This window comes from Cygnus atratus, chromosome 1 (genome assembly GCF_013377495.2).
Source record: "Cygnus atratus isolate AKBS03 ecotype Queensland, Australia chromosome 1, CAtr_DNAZoo_HiC_assembly, whole genome shotgun sequence".
In the NCBI taxonomy this organism is placed as follows: domain Eukaryota; kingdom Metazoa; phylum Chordata; class Aves; order Anseriformes; family Anatidae; genus Cygnus; species Cygnus atratus.
Window position 1 is genome coordinate 140,859,996 of NC_066362.1, and position 18,183 is coordinate 140,878,178.

At 42.7% G+C, this 18,183-nt stretch overlaps 1 protein-coding gene across 2 annotated transcripts in view; it reads right to left on the reverse strand.

Moving 5' to 3' along the window:
- Window positions 1-27: 27 nt before the first annotated feature.
- TBC1D8 (TBC1 domain family member 8) overlaps window positions 28-18,183 on the reverse strand; it is a 48,775-nt gene continuing 30,619 nt past the window's right edge. For both annotated transcript variants that reach the window (XM_035557996.2, XM_050716494.1), the window contains exons 7-20: window positions 17,628-17,822; window positions 16,266-16,448; window positions 15,684-15,834; window positions 14,582-14,796; window positions 13,610-13,727; window positions 8,096-8,381; window positions 7,458-7,587; window positions 7,042-7,140; window positions 6,419-6,487; window positions 4,805-5,045; window positions 3,488-3,553; window positions 2,779-2,868; window positions 2,514-2,614; window positions 28-1,333 (exon numbers count right to left, since the gene is read on the reverse strand). In XM_035557996.2, the coding sequence (XP_035413889.1) occupies window positions 875-1,333; window positions 2,514-2,614; window positions 2,779-2,868; window positions 3,488-3,553; window positions 4,805-5,045; window positions 6,419-6,487; window positions 7,042-7,140; window positions 7,458-7,587; window positions 8,096-8,381; window positions 13,610-13,727; window positions 14,582-14,796; window positions 15,684-15,834; window positions 16,266-16,448; window positions 17,628-17,822 (2,403 nt within the window). In that variant the 3' untranslated portion in view covers window positions 28-874. The remainder of the gene's footprint in view (window positions 1,334-2,513; window positions 2,615-2,778; window positions 2,869-3,487; window positions 3,554-4,804; window positions 5,046-6,418; window positions 6,488-7,041; window positions 7,141-7,457; window positions 7,588-8,095; window positions 8,382-13,609; window positions 13,728-14,581; window positions 14,797-15,683; window positions 15,835-16,265; window positions 16,449-17,627; window positions 17,823-18,183) is intronic.

Consider the following 18,183-nt stretch of genomic DNA (forward strand, 5'->3'; position numbering starts at 1 on the left):
TTCTATTTTTTTTTAATAACACTAGAATTCAACGTGTGAATGTAATATGGAAGATAAATGTGTGGGTGGCAGAGTCCTAGTGTTTTGTTCCTGGGGGAATAAAGAGCCATCACACTGGTATTTTAAGAGTACTTTGTGTATGTAACCTCTCAGGATGAAGTCTGTGGCTGGTCCCCTGCTGATCTTCTAGAGAGAACAGGAGGCTTCTCCCAAACACGGCTGCACCACACTGAACCACGGGGTTCTGACCAGTCCACTAAATGCAAACGCAACCTCGGGGAACTCGTTTAATGGAGAGGGACTGAAGGCACTCACCTGCCGTAAATCAAGAAGTACTGCCAATGCAAGTCTAGTACAAAAAGGGTTTATTGAAAAGTGCATGTTTTCACAGACCAACATCAGAAGCACAGTCCATGTACACTTAACATGTCAGCAAGACATACAAATTGGAATAGACTCAAATATATTAAAATAGTTTCAATTACCAGCATTGAAACGGTTTTCAGTATTAGTGCAAAAAAGGCAACCCAAACAAACTGCAGACGGTAGCTGAGAATTTTTTCCCCTGTTTTTTTTCTTTTTAAAAAAAAAAAAAAAAAAGGATGATGAGCCAGCCTCTGCTGTACTCCCAGTACGGAAGAGGACTTCAGTGTCTTCATGCTGTAGACAGATGTTTCCTTTTACATTCAAAACAAGAACATAATTAAATCAATGGCACAAAACAACTTGTACACTCTTTAGCTTTTAAAGCTATTAAACTGAAAACCACAGACCAACAAATTGTTTATCAAAAGTCCACTGCTAACTGAAAGCCTTTTACAGTATGTGCTTTGGCATAATGTCAGTGCATTTCGGTTTTTTGACAGGTTTGCTGCTACTGTGTGCTTAGTTTTGTCTGTTCGCCCCGTGACTGGCAGCTCATGCCGCTTGTTTTGAGACTGTATTGGTGTAGTTTTGCGTTCTCAAGTTTTGGTTTCAGTTCTAAGGGCTTTTCAAAGAAATTAACTAACGACTGTTCGGTCAAGAGGGACGCTAAAATATGTTCAAAAGAAACAGTCCAGTCCCCTTCGGTTACCGGTGACGATTGAGAGTCTTTGTGAGGGGTCTTCGCAGTGTCAGTAAACACGGCGTCCTGATCTGCGGCAGCGGCCTCAGGCTGCAGGTCCTCAGTGAACTCATCCGATCCGCTCCCCAGGCTGATGCTCCTTTGTCCTACTTCGCCAATCTGCAGTAACAGTGTGGTCACGGTGGCAATGGCTTGATATAAGTCGTTCTCCTCTGGATCTTCGTGGAACATGCTGTACAGGGTTTTGCAGAACTGAATGAATTCCCTCTGTAAAGGATGAGAAGCTAGAATCAAAACTGCTGAGCAGCCACGCTGCGGGTGACCGTAGGAGGCAGGAGAGGGCACGGTACTGCAAAGGAATCCAGAATACTCTGTGCGGACTTGCTCGTTTTTAACTTCTGCTTGCTTTAAAAAAATTGCTAGCAAAGGGATTTCAGTTTCCACTGATGCTAGGAAAGATCTGTACTGCAAATCAAAAGGGGGACCAGAACAGGAAAGTATTGTGCTCCCTCGATCAGAACAGGCAATAAGGACGTCACAAATGATCAAAGGCAAATGAGGGGATGCAAACTGGTGGAAAAACAGTGGTTGTTACACAGGATCACAACCGAAGTAGCCACCTGTAGGCCTGCAAGCAACTTCCCTTCTGCTATTTCTCTCCATCTCTAACCAGCTCTTTTTTTTTTTTCTTCTAATAATAAAATGCAGGCTCCTTCCCCTGCTCACACATCACAGATGCTTATCAGGCCACGAGCTGATCTTTTAATACCCTGTTAGGCTATCTGTCAGCCCGGAAGTTTCACACAAAAATAGGTTAATTCAAGCTGGAAGAGCCCTCAGGAAGTTCAATCAAATGATGCCTTCGTGCGAGATGAGGGGGTCCTGCTGAGCTCATGAAAGGCCGAGTACATGCCACCCATTTAAAACTGTTTAGCAACGCCATCACAGAAGGGACTCCAGGTATGTTCTCATCTTTATATGGCCAGACACGTGTTTTCCTAACAGAGGACCCCCTTCCTCCAGTAGACTTCCATATACCAGCACCTGACGTTTGGCAAGTCTCAGCTGGTGATGAATCAACTAGGTTACCCCGTTTGGTAGGGAGGAGGTGAGGAAGAACACAACAGCAGTACGCATGCTCAGGAATTCCTGGGGATTGAGGAGGGCTTTTTTTCCAGCCCGCTACACTGCAGGTGAGGGTGAGTCTGAAACGCTTCTATTCACCAGGCAGCCTGAGGAGAGGAAGCTGCTGGGAAGGTGGCTGAGTTTTTTAATGAGATGCCTTCTCCCTGGATCAGAGTAAGCAAATCCTAGATATCTAAAGGACTGAATCTAAACTTGGGCTTAAGTTACACTTCATCAGGATGAGTTCAACTGCTGTATTTAGTTCATTTGTGAATGCTCTCCGCTTCTTTAAAAGCAGACCCACAGCCTCTAGTATACATACCTGGCTCATTTTTGGCAATTCTTTTTCAGTTTTAGTATCCTTTTCTTTGGCGAGATCCTTCAGCATCTGTTTCAACTGCTTTTGGTAATCTACTGCATCACCTTTTACGGAGTAGACAGAAAAAGGAGAACTAGTTTTCAAGTCGTTGCAGTAAATCAACATTTCAAAATAAAAACCAGAGAGCGAAGATAATGGAGCAGGGTTACCAAATGGACAGTTGGTTATCTCATTATGCACACGGGTTAGAGAACGATTTCCGACGTACCGTTTGCTTTTCCAATGACTAGTGGTCTTGAAGTTGACAGCAAAGGATTCTTCAGTGGTGACTGGCTGTCTCTTTCATTTTCTGTGAGAGCTAGCCAGAAATTGAGAAGTGTAATGATTAGTCCTTCAAATGCTGCACAATGGCTATTTATGCTTTTAACATTCACATACTTGAAGAAAGCTAAATAATAGGGCAAAGATGTTCTTAATCAGTTACTTCATTAAATCATAATGTAAAATTATCTTAATGTAGGTAAGGCTGGTGCTGCGGGGAGAGCATATGACATTTGCCAAGAATGGCATATTTAATTTAAAACTTTGCACAGAGAAAGTACCACAAAGTTTTGTCACCTAATCAAAAGTGGATCAGGATGTGATACGGACATTTCTATTGTAAATTGAGTACAGCCATCCAAAAATTTATCCCAGTTCATATTTTGCCTCGAAATAACCATAGAATTGGCTACAGAATATCTCAGGAGGCAGCAGATGTGAGCCTTAACACTGTGTACCTATAAATTTCACTCAAAAAGGTTTTAACTGAAGTCGTTTTTGAAATGCAGCAAGCATAATTACAAATGCAAATCCTACACATACTCCCAGCTGAAGGAAGCAGAACAGGGTTCTTCGTTAAGCAGCCTATTCCCAAAAGCTTTAAGCAAGAGTTTTTGGAGGAAACTGAGGTATTCATTCCCTTTCAAATTTCTTACCAGGCGGGATATGGAGCTTGTATAGTAACTTTATCTTCTCATTCATTTCTCCATTATACATGACATCTGCAAGAAAAAAAAGAAGAAGAAAAAAAAAAAGAACAATAAGGAAGTGGACTAGAGCATTTATTTTCACAGCTTAAAATAAATCAGCCATCTCTATGCACAAAAGATAATTGTTTGCACGGACAATGTAAGAAAACATATGGCCAGTATATTACTTTGAAATATTTTAAGTTGTGCCTGTTAATGAGGAACAGCAGGTGACAGCCATCTGTTTTGTTCTTTGTTCTTGTAAGATAGACTGGGAGTACCGAACCCTGTGCGACTTCATCATCGTTTAAAAATATCAAGGAGAACGGTAGGGAATCTAACAAAGACTGTTTGTTGCCACAGATAAACAGGAACATGAAAGGGGAGAGACAGAAAACTCGTTTCCTTGGGGGCCATCAGATTCTCAGTGTTTCTCCCCTTTGGCCCTTACTGCTGATCTATATAGAAAAAGCCCCGAAGAGATAACTGCTTCACGTAGAATATAGCTAATATTTTCAGTGACCAGGAGAAATGAGATTCTAAACTTTCAAAGGGACTGAAAAACTGTGAAAACTTTTTTTTAATTGAAAGAATATGAGAACTAAAATCACATAATACAATATAGGTTGGTTTGGTTAACATCAAAAAAAAATAGCTTAAGTGGCAAGAATATGGATTTACTCAATTTATTGAAGCTCTTGACTATTGAATCATTTTTTTCAGTTGGGGTCAGGCAACAGTTGAGATGCAGCACTATTCTTCAGCCAGATTTTGGGATGGAAAGCCTCATCTCATTAGCACAGCCGGTGGCCTCAAGCACCACGCTCAGTCCTTTCTGGTCAGATTTTATTTGTTCTGCTTATTGTTAACATGAGGCAAGCAGCAATCTTATATAATCTTATATAAGAATAAAGTAAGTCTTGAGGAAGCAATTACAGATAGTATACTGCAATTTCAAAGGTATACCGAATGCAGCAATCTGGCAGAGAGCATTTCCTAGCTTTCCACACAGCTCCACGTATGATTTTAATTCCTAGAATATTTTCAACAAAATTACTATTACGTATTTTAATACAATATTGAATCATGACCTTCGGTTGTCTTTTAAATCTAATTACTTCATGTGATTGGAACACTAAATATTAAAAAAGGTGACTGCTTAGGAGACTGACACATCCAAGAAAAACACCTGTCTGCATCCTCTTGTGCCAGTTATGTGACATCTGTGTCTCACCCCGTGCCACCCCACCCCCGCCCACCTTCCACCGTGTGTGAGAACGATACCTAAGCAGCTGGCGAGCCCCTTGAACTCGATCAGACGGTCCATGTTCTCATCCAGGAGCCGGAACGTCCTCTTGGCGAGGACATCGGTGTGCTCCCCACACGTCCAGGGCGAGACGAGCTTGTAAAGGTTCGTGAACTGCTGGGCGTCAATCCGGTACTGCTCAGCGTACGGCCTGCTGGGGTCGTGTCGCTCGACGACGGGGCTCGTCGCGTCCCAGTAACATCTGATGAGGTGTTCCCTCTAGGAGAAATCAAAGGCGGGAGAGAGGAATTGCAGTCTGCGGTATCAAGAGAGCACGACTGGCAGAAAAAGGCATTCACATCAAAGTGTGCTGGAAATACTCAAAGTTCTCTTTGTGTGTGGTGTTCTGATGATACTGAGACCGTTCCTGTGAGGAAAAGCAAAGTATGAATCTTTAATTAGGGTATCCAAGGGCTCTCATCATTTCCAATGGATAATTAATCAACTTGAAGAGAAACTGGACAGATTCTTGGAAGAAATTTACTGCTGCTGACACTCTGTTAGCCACATCTGGCCCACGATGTCTAACCATCCAAAGGTACAGGGGACCATAGAAAATTTAGGCTGTTACTTATGCCTGACCTGCTCATTTATTCTCTCCCAGACCTCTCTGCCTGGATACTGTTCCTATTAGTCTTCCCCTAGAGACACGTTGATGCAAAACGAAGGGTCCTAACAAAATGAACTGCCCCAGGGGAACAAAGGAGATAGCGAAAAAAGGAACCACAAAGAAACCGAGTAAGAAACAGGAAGGAGTGCAAGCAAGTCGGAGATCAAAAACAGCAGCAAGGAACAGGAGGGAAGCACTACAGAGCAAGCTCCAGCAGCATCCTCTTGCAACCACTAATGGATCAAGGATACAGCTGCTCTTATTCACAAAGCTACATGGCACTAAGCACATACCACAATAATATTCTCAGTGCCTAGTATTTATGGATGAACAATACACCTAAGAGATGTCCATTAGAGGTCATAATTGCATACCTGGAGCTCTAAATCAAGTATATCTGCATAATCTTAGATGTCCCTGTCTCCAAATAACTTTTACAACAGCTCTTTCAAATACCACCCTGACACAGAGGAACTGAAACAGAGACTGCTTTTGATGTAAAAAAATAAAACTATTAGAAAACTGGGAACAGACAGCGAAGACATAAGTTTCTGTTTTGTTTTTTTTTTTCCCCATGGAAAACAGAGAGTCTTACCTTTAAAGAGCATTAAGAGAGCAGGACTACAGAGCTACCAGTGAGAATATCTACATATTAAGTCTAGTCTGCATGTGGAAATTACCAGAACCTAATTTCTCATGGACCATTACCTAGCAGCAAATTAGAAAAGAAATTCTGAAGTAGTTCTCCTTTGAATGATCAGGACGTTAATACATCTCTTTAACAACTGGACAACCACAGAAAAGACGAAACGACAAGGTCCAGCCTCAGATCTCATCCAAATAATACACCCGGGCAGACAGAGGACCTCTCCCAGAAGTCCCAGACACAACATCTGAGATAGCTCCACTAAGTGAAGGCTGCAGGTTATACCCAGAAGCTTCACTCAACTACCTTCATCCCCTACTTTTCAGGTACACCAACCTTGAACAAGTCATACAATTCCTCTAGATCTTCGGGAAGAATTGAAACATCTGGGATGACAACTCGGAGCTTAAAAAAAAAAGAAAAAAAATGCATTAGTCATAATGCTTGCTACTGTCATCACTGACATGGACAAGCACCTGAACCCTCCCAGTGACGGTACTTATGTGGTACAACTGAAAACCGGAGTATTGAAAAATCTTTTCAATTTTTCCTCCTTTAGGTTCACTGGTTGGACAAATCCATGAAAAGAGAAATCCCTCAAGGGCTATTAGAAACTAAGACAGGAAGTCCCTAAGCTGCAGGTCCCAGGAGGCCGGGGAAGCATCACATCAGGATCGCTCTGTTCTTGCTCTCTTCCCAGGGCATCTGCCTATGGCCACTGGCATTGGGGTAGACTGTCCTGCAGTTGTTCTTTATGTTATAGCCACCCCTGAAAATAACACAGTGGCTGCAGAACAAAAACATCAGCATCCCAGAAAGGAGCTTCCTTCAGAGTCAGTAATGAGCCTTCCATTTTTCATGATTTGACACCTTTAAAAAAAATGAAAGCTGGCTGCCATATGGCAATGAGGGTGAGGCGAGATGTTGCACTACCTCAGACTAAACAACATTTTACTCACCACATTTTGCTTGGTTGTATCTTCGTGGCTTTGCAGAACACGAATTCTGTGTTTGTAGCGCATGTGCTCTATCTGTTCCACAGAGTGGTCTCCAAATTTCTAGAACAGAGGAACAGAAGTTTTTATTTTATAGTATTTTACTATCTTTGTATTTCCAATAAAGTGTATTTCCAGTAGATTGGAAATGCAACTTTTAGTGTTGTGACTCCCTAAAGATCCCATGGATTAAAGCATATTCAGTCTCTGAGCTGTCCATTTAGCTAGTTATACTACACTCAACACTGTGCATTTAAGCACTTATTCAAGGAATCCCTAAAGATATGTATTAACTGTCAAAACATCCATGTTGAATTTAAACCTTTTTCTTTTTTAAAATTATGACTCAACTGACCAGTAGACACCAAGCTGTATTTTACCTCGTAGGAATCATGAATTAGGTTTGCGATTTCAGTCACCGGAGTGGCTTCCTGATCATCGCTGAAAAATGCATGGTGATTACCAATAGGTGGCAGAGGGCTCTCCTCATTTTTAACGTGCTCTAAAAACCTACAGGGAACAAAGACAAGCAATACGGATTACTCTGCACTATACTTTTCTCAGTATAAGCAAATAAGTCCTATGGGTCAGACTTAAAAAATAAATTTGTTTTTAGGCTGCTACACTTTTCAGAAATGCCTTCAATATTACTCATCCTAGGAACTGCAAATCTGCCAGATGAACAAATGCTGCCCAAGGAAGAAAACTGTCTCCTTGAAGTCTGGAGCAGGAAGCTCGTCACTCTAAGGAAGACACTAAGAGCAACAGTATATATTGCACGCTGACGCAGTCCACGCATGTCTCAGCACCGCCAGGAAATTTCACAGGACACGGATTTGTCAAATTTACAAAGCCCATTGTTTAAGGCAGACACTGCGAAAGCAGCAGGAGCAAGTTAACACGGAGGGTACTGCCTGTGCCTCCAGTTGTTATGACAATGGCACCTAAATGCCTTTGTTTTACAGCAGAATGATCTGCGAGGGAAGCGAAGCTCCCGCAACCAGATGCGTGACAGTACCTGCTCAGAATCATCAGGGCCTGCCCGTCATCCTTGCTGTTACACAAGTCCACTGCATTGGCTTCAAGTATGGCCAAGCCTAGCTGGAAGATGGCTTTGATCCCATCATAGAAAAAGCAGTCAACGACATTCACAGCACTTTCCAGAGGCATGATGCTCAGAAAAAGGGTGAGGAACCACGAAAGAGAAATGGAAGCTAATGTAGTCAGATCCTTCATATGTTCAGCCAGTTCTGGAAGCTGCTCTTTTATCAGCTCTTCGAACACCGACTGGTCTACCTGAGCACCTGCAAGTCATAAAAAACAGTATTAACCAGGACCACTGCAGGCAAAATTATTCTTTAAAGTTAATGATCACTGTCAACTATCGACTGCAAGGCTTCTTTGAAATTTAAACTGACAAGATATGCACGCACCTACAATGAAAAATCCCATTATCTTCCTGCTGTGATCTCAGCCCCAACCTTTAAGTTTGTAATTCTTACTAAACAACTTTCTGCAAGAAGACCATGTTGGTTCTGCTAAGTGCCTTTCGGGTGCAATAAAATAGTAATAGCAGCAGCTGTTGTTTTTGGCTAAAAGAGCACATAATAGTTAAGTGATAGCAAAAGCAATCTTAAAGCATTTTACTGTTCAACTTGGGATCTATGCACTGAAAATAAAGCAGCACATATTCCTCTCCAGTGTATGTACTCAAGCAAGCAGGCAGCAGAGCTTTCATTCCAGGTAACAAAATATAAGAGATGGCTACGTATACTAAGAAGAAAAATATTTACACATATATACATGTGCATATATATATATATTTATATACAAAAATATACACAAATATTTATACATATGTAAGTGTAAAGATACTTTTTTTTTTATAAGACAAGCTTTCTGCAATGCCCAGATAACATCCTTCCTAACCATCCCAACCAGTCTTTCCAAAGGAAGCAGATTAGGGCCCTGTCCTTCTGTTTCCGCTATTAGATCAGGTACAGTCCCACAAGTGCCAAGTACAGAGGGACAATCACGTCCCTCGTCCTGCTGGCCACACCATTTCTGATGCTGGCCCAGATGCCATTGGCCTTCTTGGCCACCCGAGCACGGTGCTGGCTCGTGTTCAGCCGGCTGTTGACCAGCACCCCCAAGGTCCTTCTCTGCCAAACAACTTTCCAGTCACTCTTCCCCAGGCCTATCCACCTGCATGGGGTTGTTGTGACCCAGGTACAGCAGCCAGCATTTAACCTTGTTGAATGCCGTAGTGCTGGATGTGGCCCATCAATCCAACCCATCCTGATCCCTCGGCAGAGCTTTTCTACTTTCAAGCAGATGCAGGAAGATATAGTTTCATATCATTCATGTAGCCTATGTCTACAAACCAGATCTGACACATCAAGAATCACAGAAAATACTGAGTTGGAAGGGACCCAAAAGGATCATTGAGCCCAAACCCTGGCTCCACACAGGACAACCCAAAAACCAGACCATGTGTCTGAGAGCAGTGTCCAAAGGCTCCTTGCACTCCGTCAGGCTCGGTGCCATGTCCACTGCCCCGGGGAGCCTGTCCCAGTGCCCGACCACCCTCTGGGTGCAGAACCTTTCCCTAACCCCCAGCCTGACCCTCCCCTGTCCCAGCTCCATGCCGTTCCCTCGGGTCCTGTCGCTGTCCCCAGAGAGCAGAGCTCAGCGCCTGCCCCTCTGCTCCCCTCGTGAGGGAGCTGCAGGCCGCCATGAGGCCTCCCCTCTGCCTGCTCTGCTCTGGGCTGAACAAACCAAGGGCCCTCAGCCCCTCCTCGTATGTCTTCCCCTCCAGACCCTTCACCGTCTTCATAGCCCTCCCTTGTTCACTCTCTAACAGTTTTATATCTTTCTTATACTGTGGCACCCAAAACCACACACAGTACTTGAGGTGAGATCTCGCCCGCAGAGCAGAGCAGGACAACCACTTCCCTCAGCCAGCTAGCAATGCTGCGCCTGACGCACCCCAGGTTACACACCCCAGGAGCTTTAACCAAAGATGCTACAAGTTTAAAACGTTCCTGAATACAAAATTTCGATTATTCTGTCATTCCTTTCAAGTTATTTCAGGTAGTTAGTTGTTCTTTCTCATAGTCTGTATTCTACAGGCTATGCTAATACTGGAAGACAACTTCATTTGCCTTGATCCTGATACATATATATCCCTAGCTCTCAAAACTTCTGCTATCCACGAGCAGAAAAGATCCTGGGCAAACCGTGGCAGAGAGCCAGCATCTTTTGGTTTTGAATCCAAATCATGAAAAAACAGGTAAGACAGTTCTCTGCCTTAGAACTTTTCACATTAAGCCACGAAAAGCTTCTGCCAGTCAGTGAACAAACATTTCAATACCACAAATCGAAAATAAGTACCCAGGGACATGCAAAGAGCTTTTACGAAACACATCAAGCACGCTTTGAAGGGACAGCCTCCTCACATCAGATGATCATGAATAAGAAGGATAAAGAAAACAGAAGAGAAAACAGACTGCGGTTACTCAACGGAGTGCTTTTGTTTTGCTTTAACAAACTATTTTTATTTTTTTTTAATTTTAACAATTTAATAGCCATAGCTAACAGATGAAAAAAAGCTACAGCAGGTTTTAGCAGTATTTGAAGGAATCTAGAGACAGATAGGCAGACACATAGAAAGATCATTCCAGCCTCAGCGTGGAAGAGACTGACAAAAGCAGACATTTAAAGGGAATAGGCACTGCTAACCAGATCTTTTGCAGAATATCACATTATAATTAAATGTTGACATTGTACATGAAAGTCAAGCAGGTGTATTCAAAGTTACTTTTATGCCCACCTTTTCATTAGGCTCCCAGAAACCATGATATCTGAGCAACTGAATCTCTAGTGTATTAAATCATGAAACCATAATGAGGTAGGAAAATACCAGGGTATCCATTCAAAAAATGATGACCCAAGGTGCGAACTAAATGACTTCCCCAAGACTGAAAAGGCAAATCAGAGAAATGAAGTGAGGTTTTCACTGTTTTAAAAATCATAATAGCAACACGATGACAATCTAAAAGATAAAGTGGAGTAAGATGGCCTGCTGGTTCATGGAGAGGATGGAAATGTCTTGGTAACATGAGAAACAGGTATGTATGACTCTTGCCTCCACTCTTGACTCAAGTAAAACTTGAGTCTATCTTGCAGCTATCTGCTTATAATTTCCTGCATGCACTGCAGAAGGGACAAGGACTGAGAGAATTCCTGAAGTATGAGACAATGGGTACCAATCCTGCCTATTTGCAAGCAGTGAAATGATGAAAATGCTTGTTAAAAGGCAACAGTCACAGCTGGCAAAACCGAAGCAGGGAGATGGTCACATGATAAAAAGGTTGAGTAGGACTGAATTGCCTAAGTTTTGAAAGCAAACATTAAAAAAAAAATTAAATGATATGGAATGTCATAAAGAAAAGGTCCAAGAAAAGATTGAGCTATGGAGGGCTGGAATAACCAAGGTCATTAATTCAGTAGCTGTTCTGCCTGTACAAATGACTGACTCACAGTTGAAGAGGAAAAGCACAGTGACGGGTACCAAGGTCAGAGATTACCGAAGTTATAGAGAGATCAAAATCTGGACAACATTTCTGGCAGCATGGATAAAGAGGAAAAGTTGGGTCTTGGAAGTGTTATGCAGGAAAAAACAAGACAAAGTTTAGACAAGAGCTGGTTGGAAATCAAAAAAAGAAAGTTAAATGAAATGTGAAGCCAAAAATACTAACTCAAGCAACAGGAACCAGAGGAGGCAGGGTGGGGAAGATCAGTAAGCACTGATTTGGCCACGCTAAGGTCTAGGGTAAATCAAAGCTGCAGAAATAACTACTCAACAAAGCAACCATGCTGCAAAACTGCACGGCTGCTGTTCTACTAGGGGAAGAATAGGAGGTTCTGAGCTGCCCCCTGGTCCTTTGCTCAGCAATATTTCTTTTAGGGTATGGCACTACTTGTCCTTTTGTGTGGGTGCAGAGGACAGGAAAACAGAAAGGCTGTACAACCAAGACTATCAGCCCTCACACAGCACAGTCTGTAGCCATAATGAGTAATGGGCAAGAGAAAAAACTCAAAGTTAAGTACGACTCAAGGTAGCAATATGGTCATCCATGTGGGACCATTCAAGTTTATTTGGGTACAAAGAATTCTACTTTACAGGCAATTGCCCAGCAAGCACTGAAGGTATCAGGAAGTCAAGACAGGCCCTAGGCTGATGATATCTAGGAATGCAGAAGGACAGATAAAGCTGTGTGGTGTTTTTTTTCAAATCAAGAAAAACGATGCACGAACATGGAAGTAAGTCATCAAGATGGCAGTTCAAAAACATGCTTGGAGGCAAGAACTGAAGTCCTGACAAGTGGGAGAGTTACAGTACCTGATCCACTAGCTGAAAATATCAATGACATTCAAAACACCACAAAACACCCTAAGCATCCAGCTTACTTTGGAATAATTCTGCTTTAACTTACCATATCTGCCAGTTTTGTGACACGACAGTGACTGTGCTGTGGCATAGCACCAGGAAGTATTACAAAGCCCATCCTCCAAGAAAACTATCAGAAATCTCCCCAGACATCTCCTCCTGCTCCCCAGGGAAGCACCGGAGTGCCCACACCATCTCTAGCTCCCAGAATCACTATTGCCAGGACCTTCCTCCTATCCCCACCTCCTCACAAGAGACCAGATCCCTCTCTGCTACAGCAGTGGCATAATGGCGACCACTAACTAAAAAATAAGGTTAGCACTGAAGAGGGAAAAGCTATCAGACATTTCTGTAAGAGGAGGAAGTAAAGTGACTGCAAAGAACAAATGCTTTTTTCTTGTATGCCTACCTGCAATTATTGTGTCAAACAGTTCAGCCTCTCTTTCTGTGCGTGAGGCAGGCAGTTGCAAGTTACATGAATATTTTCACAAGTCTTAAAAATAGCTGCGTTGCAAAGAAGCAAAAATATGCCACATTCAGTACAAGGCATGCACTTCAGAGGGACTGGGGTTATTTATTAACACTGCATCTCATGTTCAGAGATCTAATATGGCTTTGTAACACCACTCATTAGAAAGAGCCATTTTAGATGCGAGTCTATAATTACTCTAGTGGCCAGGCAATGCAGACACATCAGCTCAGAAATAGCCCAGCAAATCTCTCCTACGCCCATCCGAAACAGCTAGAGTCTCTAATATCAAACACTCCTAACCAAGACACACAAGCTCATCTATTTTTACCTAACAGGCAAAAATGCTACCTCCTTCTGACCAACAGGAAGAAAATAACAAACTATAAAAGTTGAGCATATGTTTATAGATCTTGCAGTTCAAACCCTTTGAACCAGAAATAACAGACTGGAACCACTGCCGTCTGCACAGCATGCAAGCAGATGGACCACTTTGCCCGTGGCTTCTGGACCTCAGAAGAACTGTGAGCACTTACTTGTCCCAGTGCCATGCAGCTGCCCCTTCCCAGTGCAGCATGTTAGCAAGAAGAGTGGGAGAGAGATCAGCTCACCTATCACCCGGTGGTTGAAGTAGTCTGGCAGCATTCGCTCACACACAGCAACCAGCAGCCAGAAGGCTTCTTCCTCTTTGGCATATAACAGTAACACGGAGGTCAAAATATTCATTGACTTACGAGGGCAAAGAAGAAAATTGGGATTTATTAGCAACAGCAAAACCTACTGACAAAAGATAAACGACAGCTATTTTAAAATTAAAAAGTAGCCTAACATGATTTAAACAACTGACAAAAACAGCAAGGGAAAGGTAATAGTGAATGCATAATTGTAACCCTAGAAAGACACAAAGGCATAACAAGTTTTTCAAGCTTACGTATGCTGCTTTTCATAAGAGCAATATGAAACAACTGAGAAAATCGCAGTACTGGATTTGCCCAGATGCAAAGTAGGTAACTGACAGTGCAAGATGTTTTGGGGCTGCTTTCCCCCCTCCCTTGTTTTTGTATTTCAAAAAAAGATAGGGGATCAGGAACTTTTGTGAACTTAATCATAGTTCAGAGAGCTGCACAGAATGCAAAAATATTAATTTAGGTGACAGCTGGGTAAAGTACTTCATAATTTGTCATCAGTTTAGGAGGAAAGGTGCAGAACTTCATTAAACTTCTGTCCCAGTGCTCTACATGAATCTTGTCTATGCAGGCCAGCTCCCTTTGCACTGTCTCCAAGTATTGCGCAAGTAACTCACCTTAGAAAAAGCAGAAGCAGCAGAAACATTTTTCCCTTCTCTAACTCTAAATGCAGTTTGCAGAATGCTGAGGGAGTACTTTTGTTAGGCCAGCGTACTAATCTGCACGCTTGTTTTTCAAAGTAAACCACATTTAATACTCAAAGTTATGCATTTTCTGTAACTAAAAGACATTAATTATCAAAACCACTGTTAAATAAACTCCCAAGAGGGCAATAAAACTGAGAAAGCAGAAAGAAGGAAAAAAAAAGGCATCATTATCCCACTAGGAGCTTTTCACCTGGCAGTATCCAATTTTGGGGTTCCTGTGCGCGTACGCAGTCAGCACCCTCCTGAGCGCCGCTATCCCCGTCTCGCTCTGGAAGGCCGGGTGTTCAGGCAGCGAGCGGTGGAGGTCGCGCTCGATCTCCTCCGTTGCCATACAACACTTGCCCATGGAGGCCTCCACTAAATGTATGTAGTAACCAGGATGGGAGGCGAGATCCGTCACAGCGTCTAAAGGCAGCCGTAAGAGAGGAAGAGGAGGATGGATTAAGACAACTTCAAACAGCGTAGTGAGAATTGCTGCTCAAAAGGTTGCCAGAAAAATGTTTTTCCCCAAGGTCCATGAATTCAGATAATCTCCAGACCTAAAAGAAATAATATCCCAGCAGAATACATGTCTTGAAAACCCAAACAATTATTTGCAAAGCCTATATGATGCAACAGAATTTGAAACACCTTAATACTGACATTGACCAGAAAAAATTCCCAGGCGAAAGTCCTACTGGGAAAGATGTGCTCAGCACCATGCACAATCTCCAAAGTGAAAAAAACCCACAGGAAGGACTACATTTTACAAATGTTTGAACATGTCATATGCCAGATTAAGGACTAAACTCGAGATCATATTGTAGGAACTTTCTGGCTCTGCCAGATCTATGGACAAAATGAGTTGTTTTTTTCCATCTTTAGTTCTATTATTCCTGCCAGCATTCAACATGAAGCAGGAGCAGAACCGCCGACTTTAAGATGTCATTATTTTGCAGTAATTTGATTTGAGTAGGCTTAAATCAATATTTATGCTACAATCTAATTGTTCCTTGAAGAAGAATATCATTTTATGAAAACATGACGTTAATTTTAAATTACACAGATGAAGCAGATGTTATTTAAATTTTTCTGCACACTGTGTCATCATACCCTGAGACAAAATTCTTACCAATCTACCTAGCTACTTACTTACTCTACCTATTTCAGTACCCGATCAGCTGTCCTTTATAAGCACTGTGATAGGCACCGTGCAAAAGACATTTAATTGCCATTGGGAGATTTCATGCCTAAATGTCTTGCCATGTTCAGAATCAGATACGGCTAGAGCCAGAGTTTCTAAGAGTGCCCACCTGAAAAGAGCAGCCAGAGTTTGCCTCTTAAGGATTCAGGGATTCCCATAGCAACAAGTTTTCTGATCTTCTCTGTGCGAAACATGCACACTGTTCTGCCATATTCTACAAAATGGTCATTCCACAGACTCTCTTTGATTTGCTCCCTAGACTGCGAACAAGAAGGTATCTTTTAAAAGAACAAATCACGTACATGTGAGAACTTGTAAACAGAAAGGTCTTACATGCTAGAAATTTTGCAAGATATTTCCATTACCAATGGACACAGGAAGTGTGCTTTATGAAGTAAAACTTTCCCCATTTTGCATATGTGATTCACCACACAGGGAAGAGCAGAACTGATCAGACAGGGAGAAAAATTATAAATATTCACCAGAAAGGAATGAAGGGATGGAGAAGAAAAAACTCCAAGCAAATTGAAAAGCAGCTATTCCCTATTTAGTGCACATGTAACTTCTCTAGCCAATATGGAGTTCGTTATACTACTGTTACCTGTTTCAATGTCACCACAGTTTTTTTTCCTTTTTTTTTTAAAGAAATAAAGAAAAAACCCTCCTACAACTTTCCCCAAATTTTACATACCTTTCCAAAATCAAGGCCTGCCATTCCCGACTGATGAAAGTCTGATCTCAGTGCTTCTGCATTGAGCATGTAACTGCTCTCCTTGTCACATTTGCTTCTGTCCTTGCTTTGCGCAGCCTCAGTGCCCGGACCCTCAGGCTCACAGTCCCCGAGCACACAGGTGGATGCGAACTCCGGAGTGTTCTGCGATGCAGGACCAAGGAGGGCAAGAAATAAGAAAAGGTTAAGAACCGCCTCCCAAACAATATTCAAGACAAGTAGCAGCCTGCCTGCTGGGTTAACCTTTGCCTGTTGCATCAAAATGTTTTACACCTTTCAGGAGGAAAGGCATTACTTTATTTGTATTATCTCACCATTCATTTACATGCCAGAAAAAGGGTTGTTACTTTAAAACAGCAATTGTTAGAAAATTCTGTGTCCTTAGTAACAAGGTACCAATCTTCTACTTTGGTTAGGATTTGGAAAAAAAAAATCACAAAATAATTTAGGTTGGAGGTGACCATCTTTTTCAACTCCCTGCTCAAAGCAGGGCCACTCAGAGAAAGTTGCTGGAGTTCATGTCCAGTCAAGTTCAGAGCATCACCATGGAAAGGGCACCCACAGCCTCTCTGAGCAGCTTGGTCCAGCTCCGCCCACCCTGAAGGGGAAATCTTTCTTTTTTTCTAATCAAGTCCCCATTTGCTAATGGTAGACAATGACTGGGTTCCCCTTACCTTCCCTCTTCCACGCTGACCAAGCCCTGCACCTCAACCTCGCCTCATAAAGCACGTGCTCCAACCCTGGCCATCTTGTGGCCCTCCACTGCACTTACTCCAGTTTGCCATTTTTTTTCTTGGGGCAGTCAAAACTGGGCACAGTATTCAAGACCACCCTCAAAGCTGCTGAATAAAAGAGAGCAGTAATATCCTTTGACCTGCTGTCTACACTCCTGCTGGTACAACCTCAGAGGCTGTTGGCCCTCTTCACTGTAAGAGGGCACTGCTGACCCTGATGCTAGGTCCGGTGTCCACCATGACACCCCGTGGCTTTGCTGACCAGCTGCTCCCTAGCCAGCCAGCCTCGGCCTCTCCTGTTGCACGGAGTTGCTCTGTCAGACTTCACATTTGCCTTTGTTGAACTTCATGAAGTCCCTGTCAGCCCATTCTTCCAGATTGCTGAGGCCTACGTGAAGGGCAGTCCTGTGCTCCAGCATATCCAGTGCTCCCCTCAGTTTGGTGCTGGCCCCAACTGCTCTCTCCACACCATTGCATTGGTCATTAAGGAAGGCATCAGACATCACCAGACCAAAACTGACCCCTGAGGAAGACCAACGGATAAACACAATGCATTCATAACTGAAAAAAAAACACAGAAGTTCAGTACCTGCTTCTTATTCTGCAAGTTGTTACACTGCACTGGGTTGCTGGAGTTCACTTCTTTTAGCCTCTGGAGTAAGTTCTCCACCAGCACATCCCGGTCCTTCAGCTCAATGAACTGAAAGGCAGTCTTACTCCTTATGCTAACAATGATGGGATTAGGAAGAAGACTTGTGTCCTCCATCTTCTCTATACTGATTACCTTTTCCAAAAACATGACAGAAAACACATTATGCATCACATTTACAGAAATGTCTCCAAAATTCCGCAGGTACACAATGCGCAAAAATGGCATTCACTTGCATGCACGTTTTAAATGTGGTTATTCATATTGGCTTTGCTTGGTCAGACACATCCTGCCACCCAAAGTTTATGGTATCTTTACAAGCTCAAAGCAGGCAACAAAACGTATCCCAGCTGTTTATGTTTTGTTTTGCTTTGCTTTTATTTTGACTTTGCCACTCACTCAGCAGAGCAGATTGAGGGCAAAGATAGGAAAGGGGAGTGATGGTTAAAATCAGATTTAGAAAAGGGTCAACTTGACTTGGAGGGACAGAGCGGAA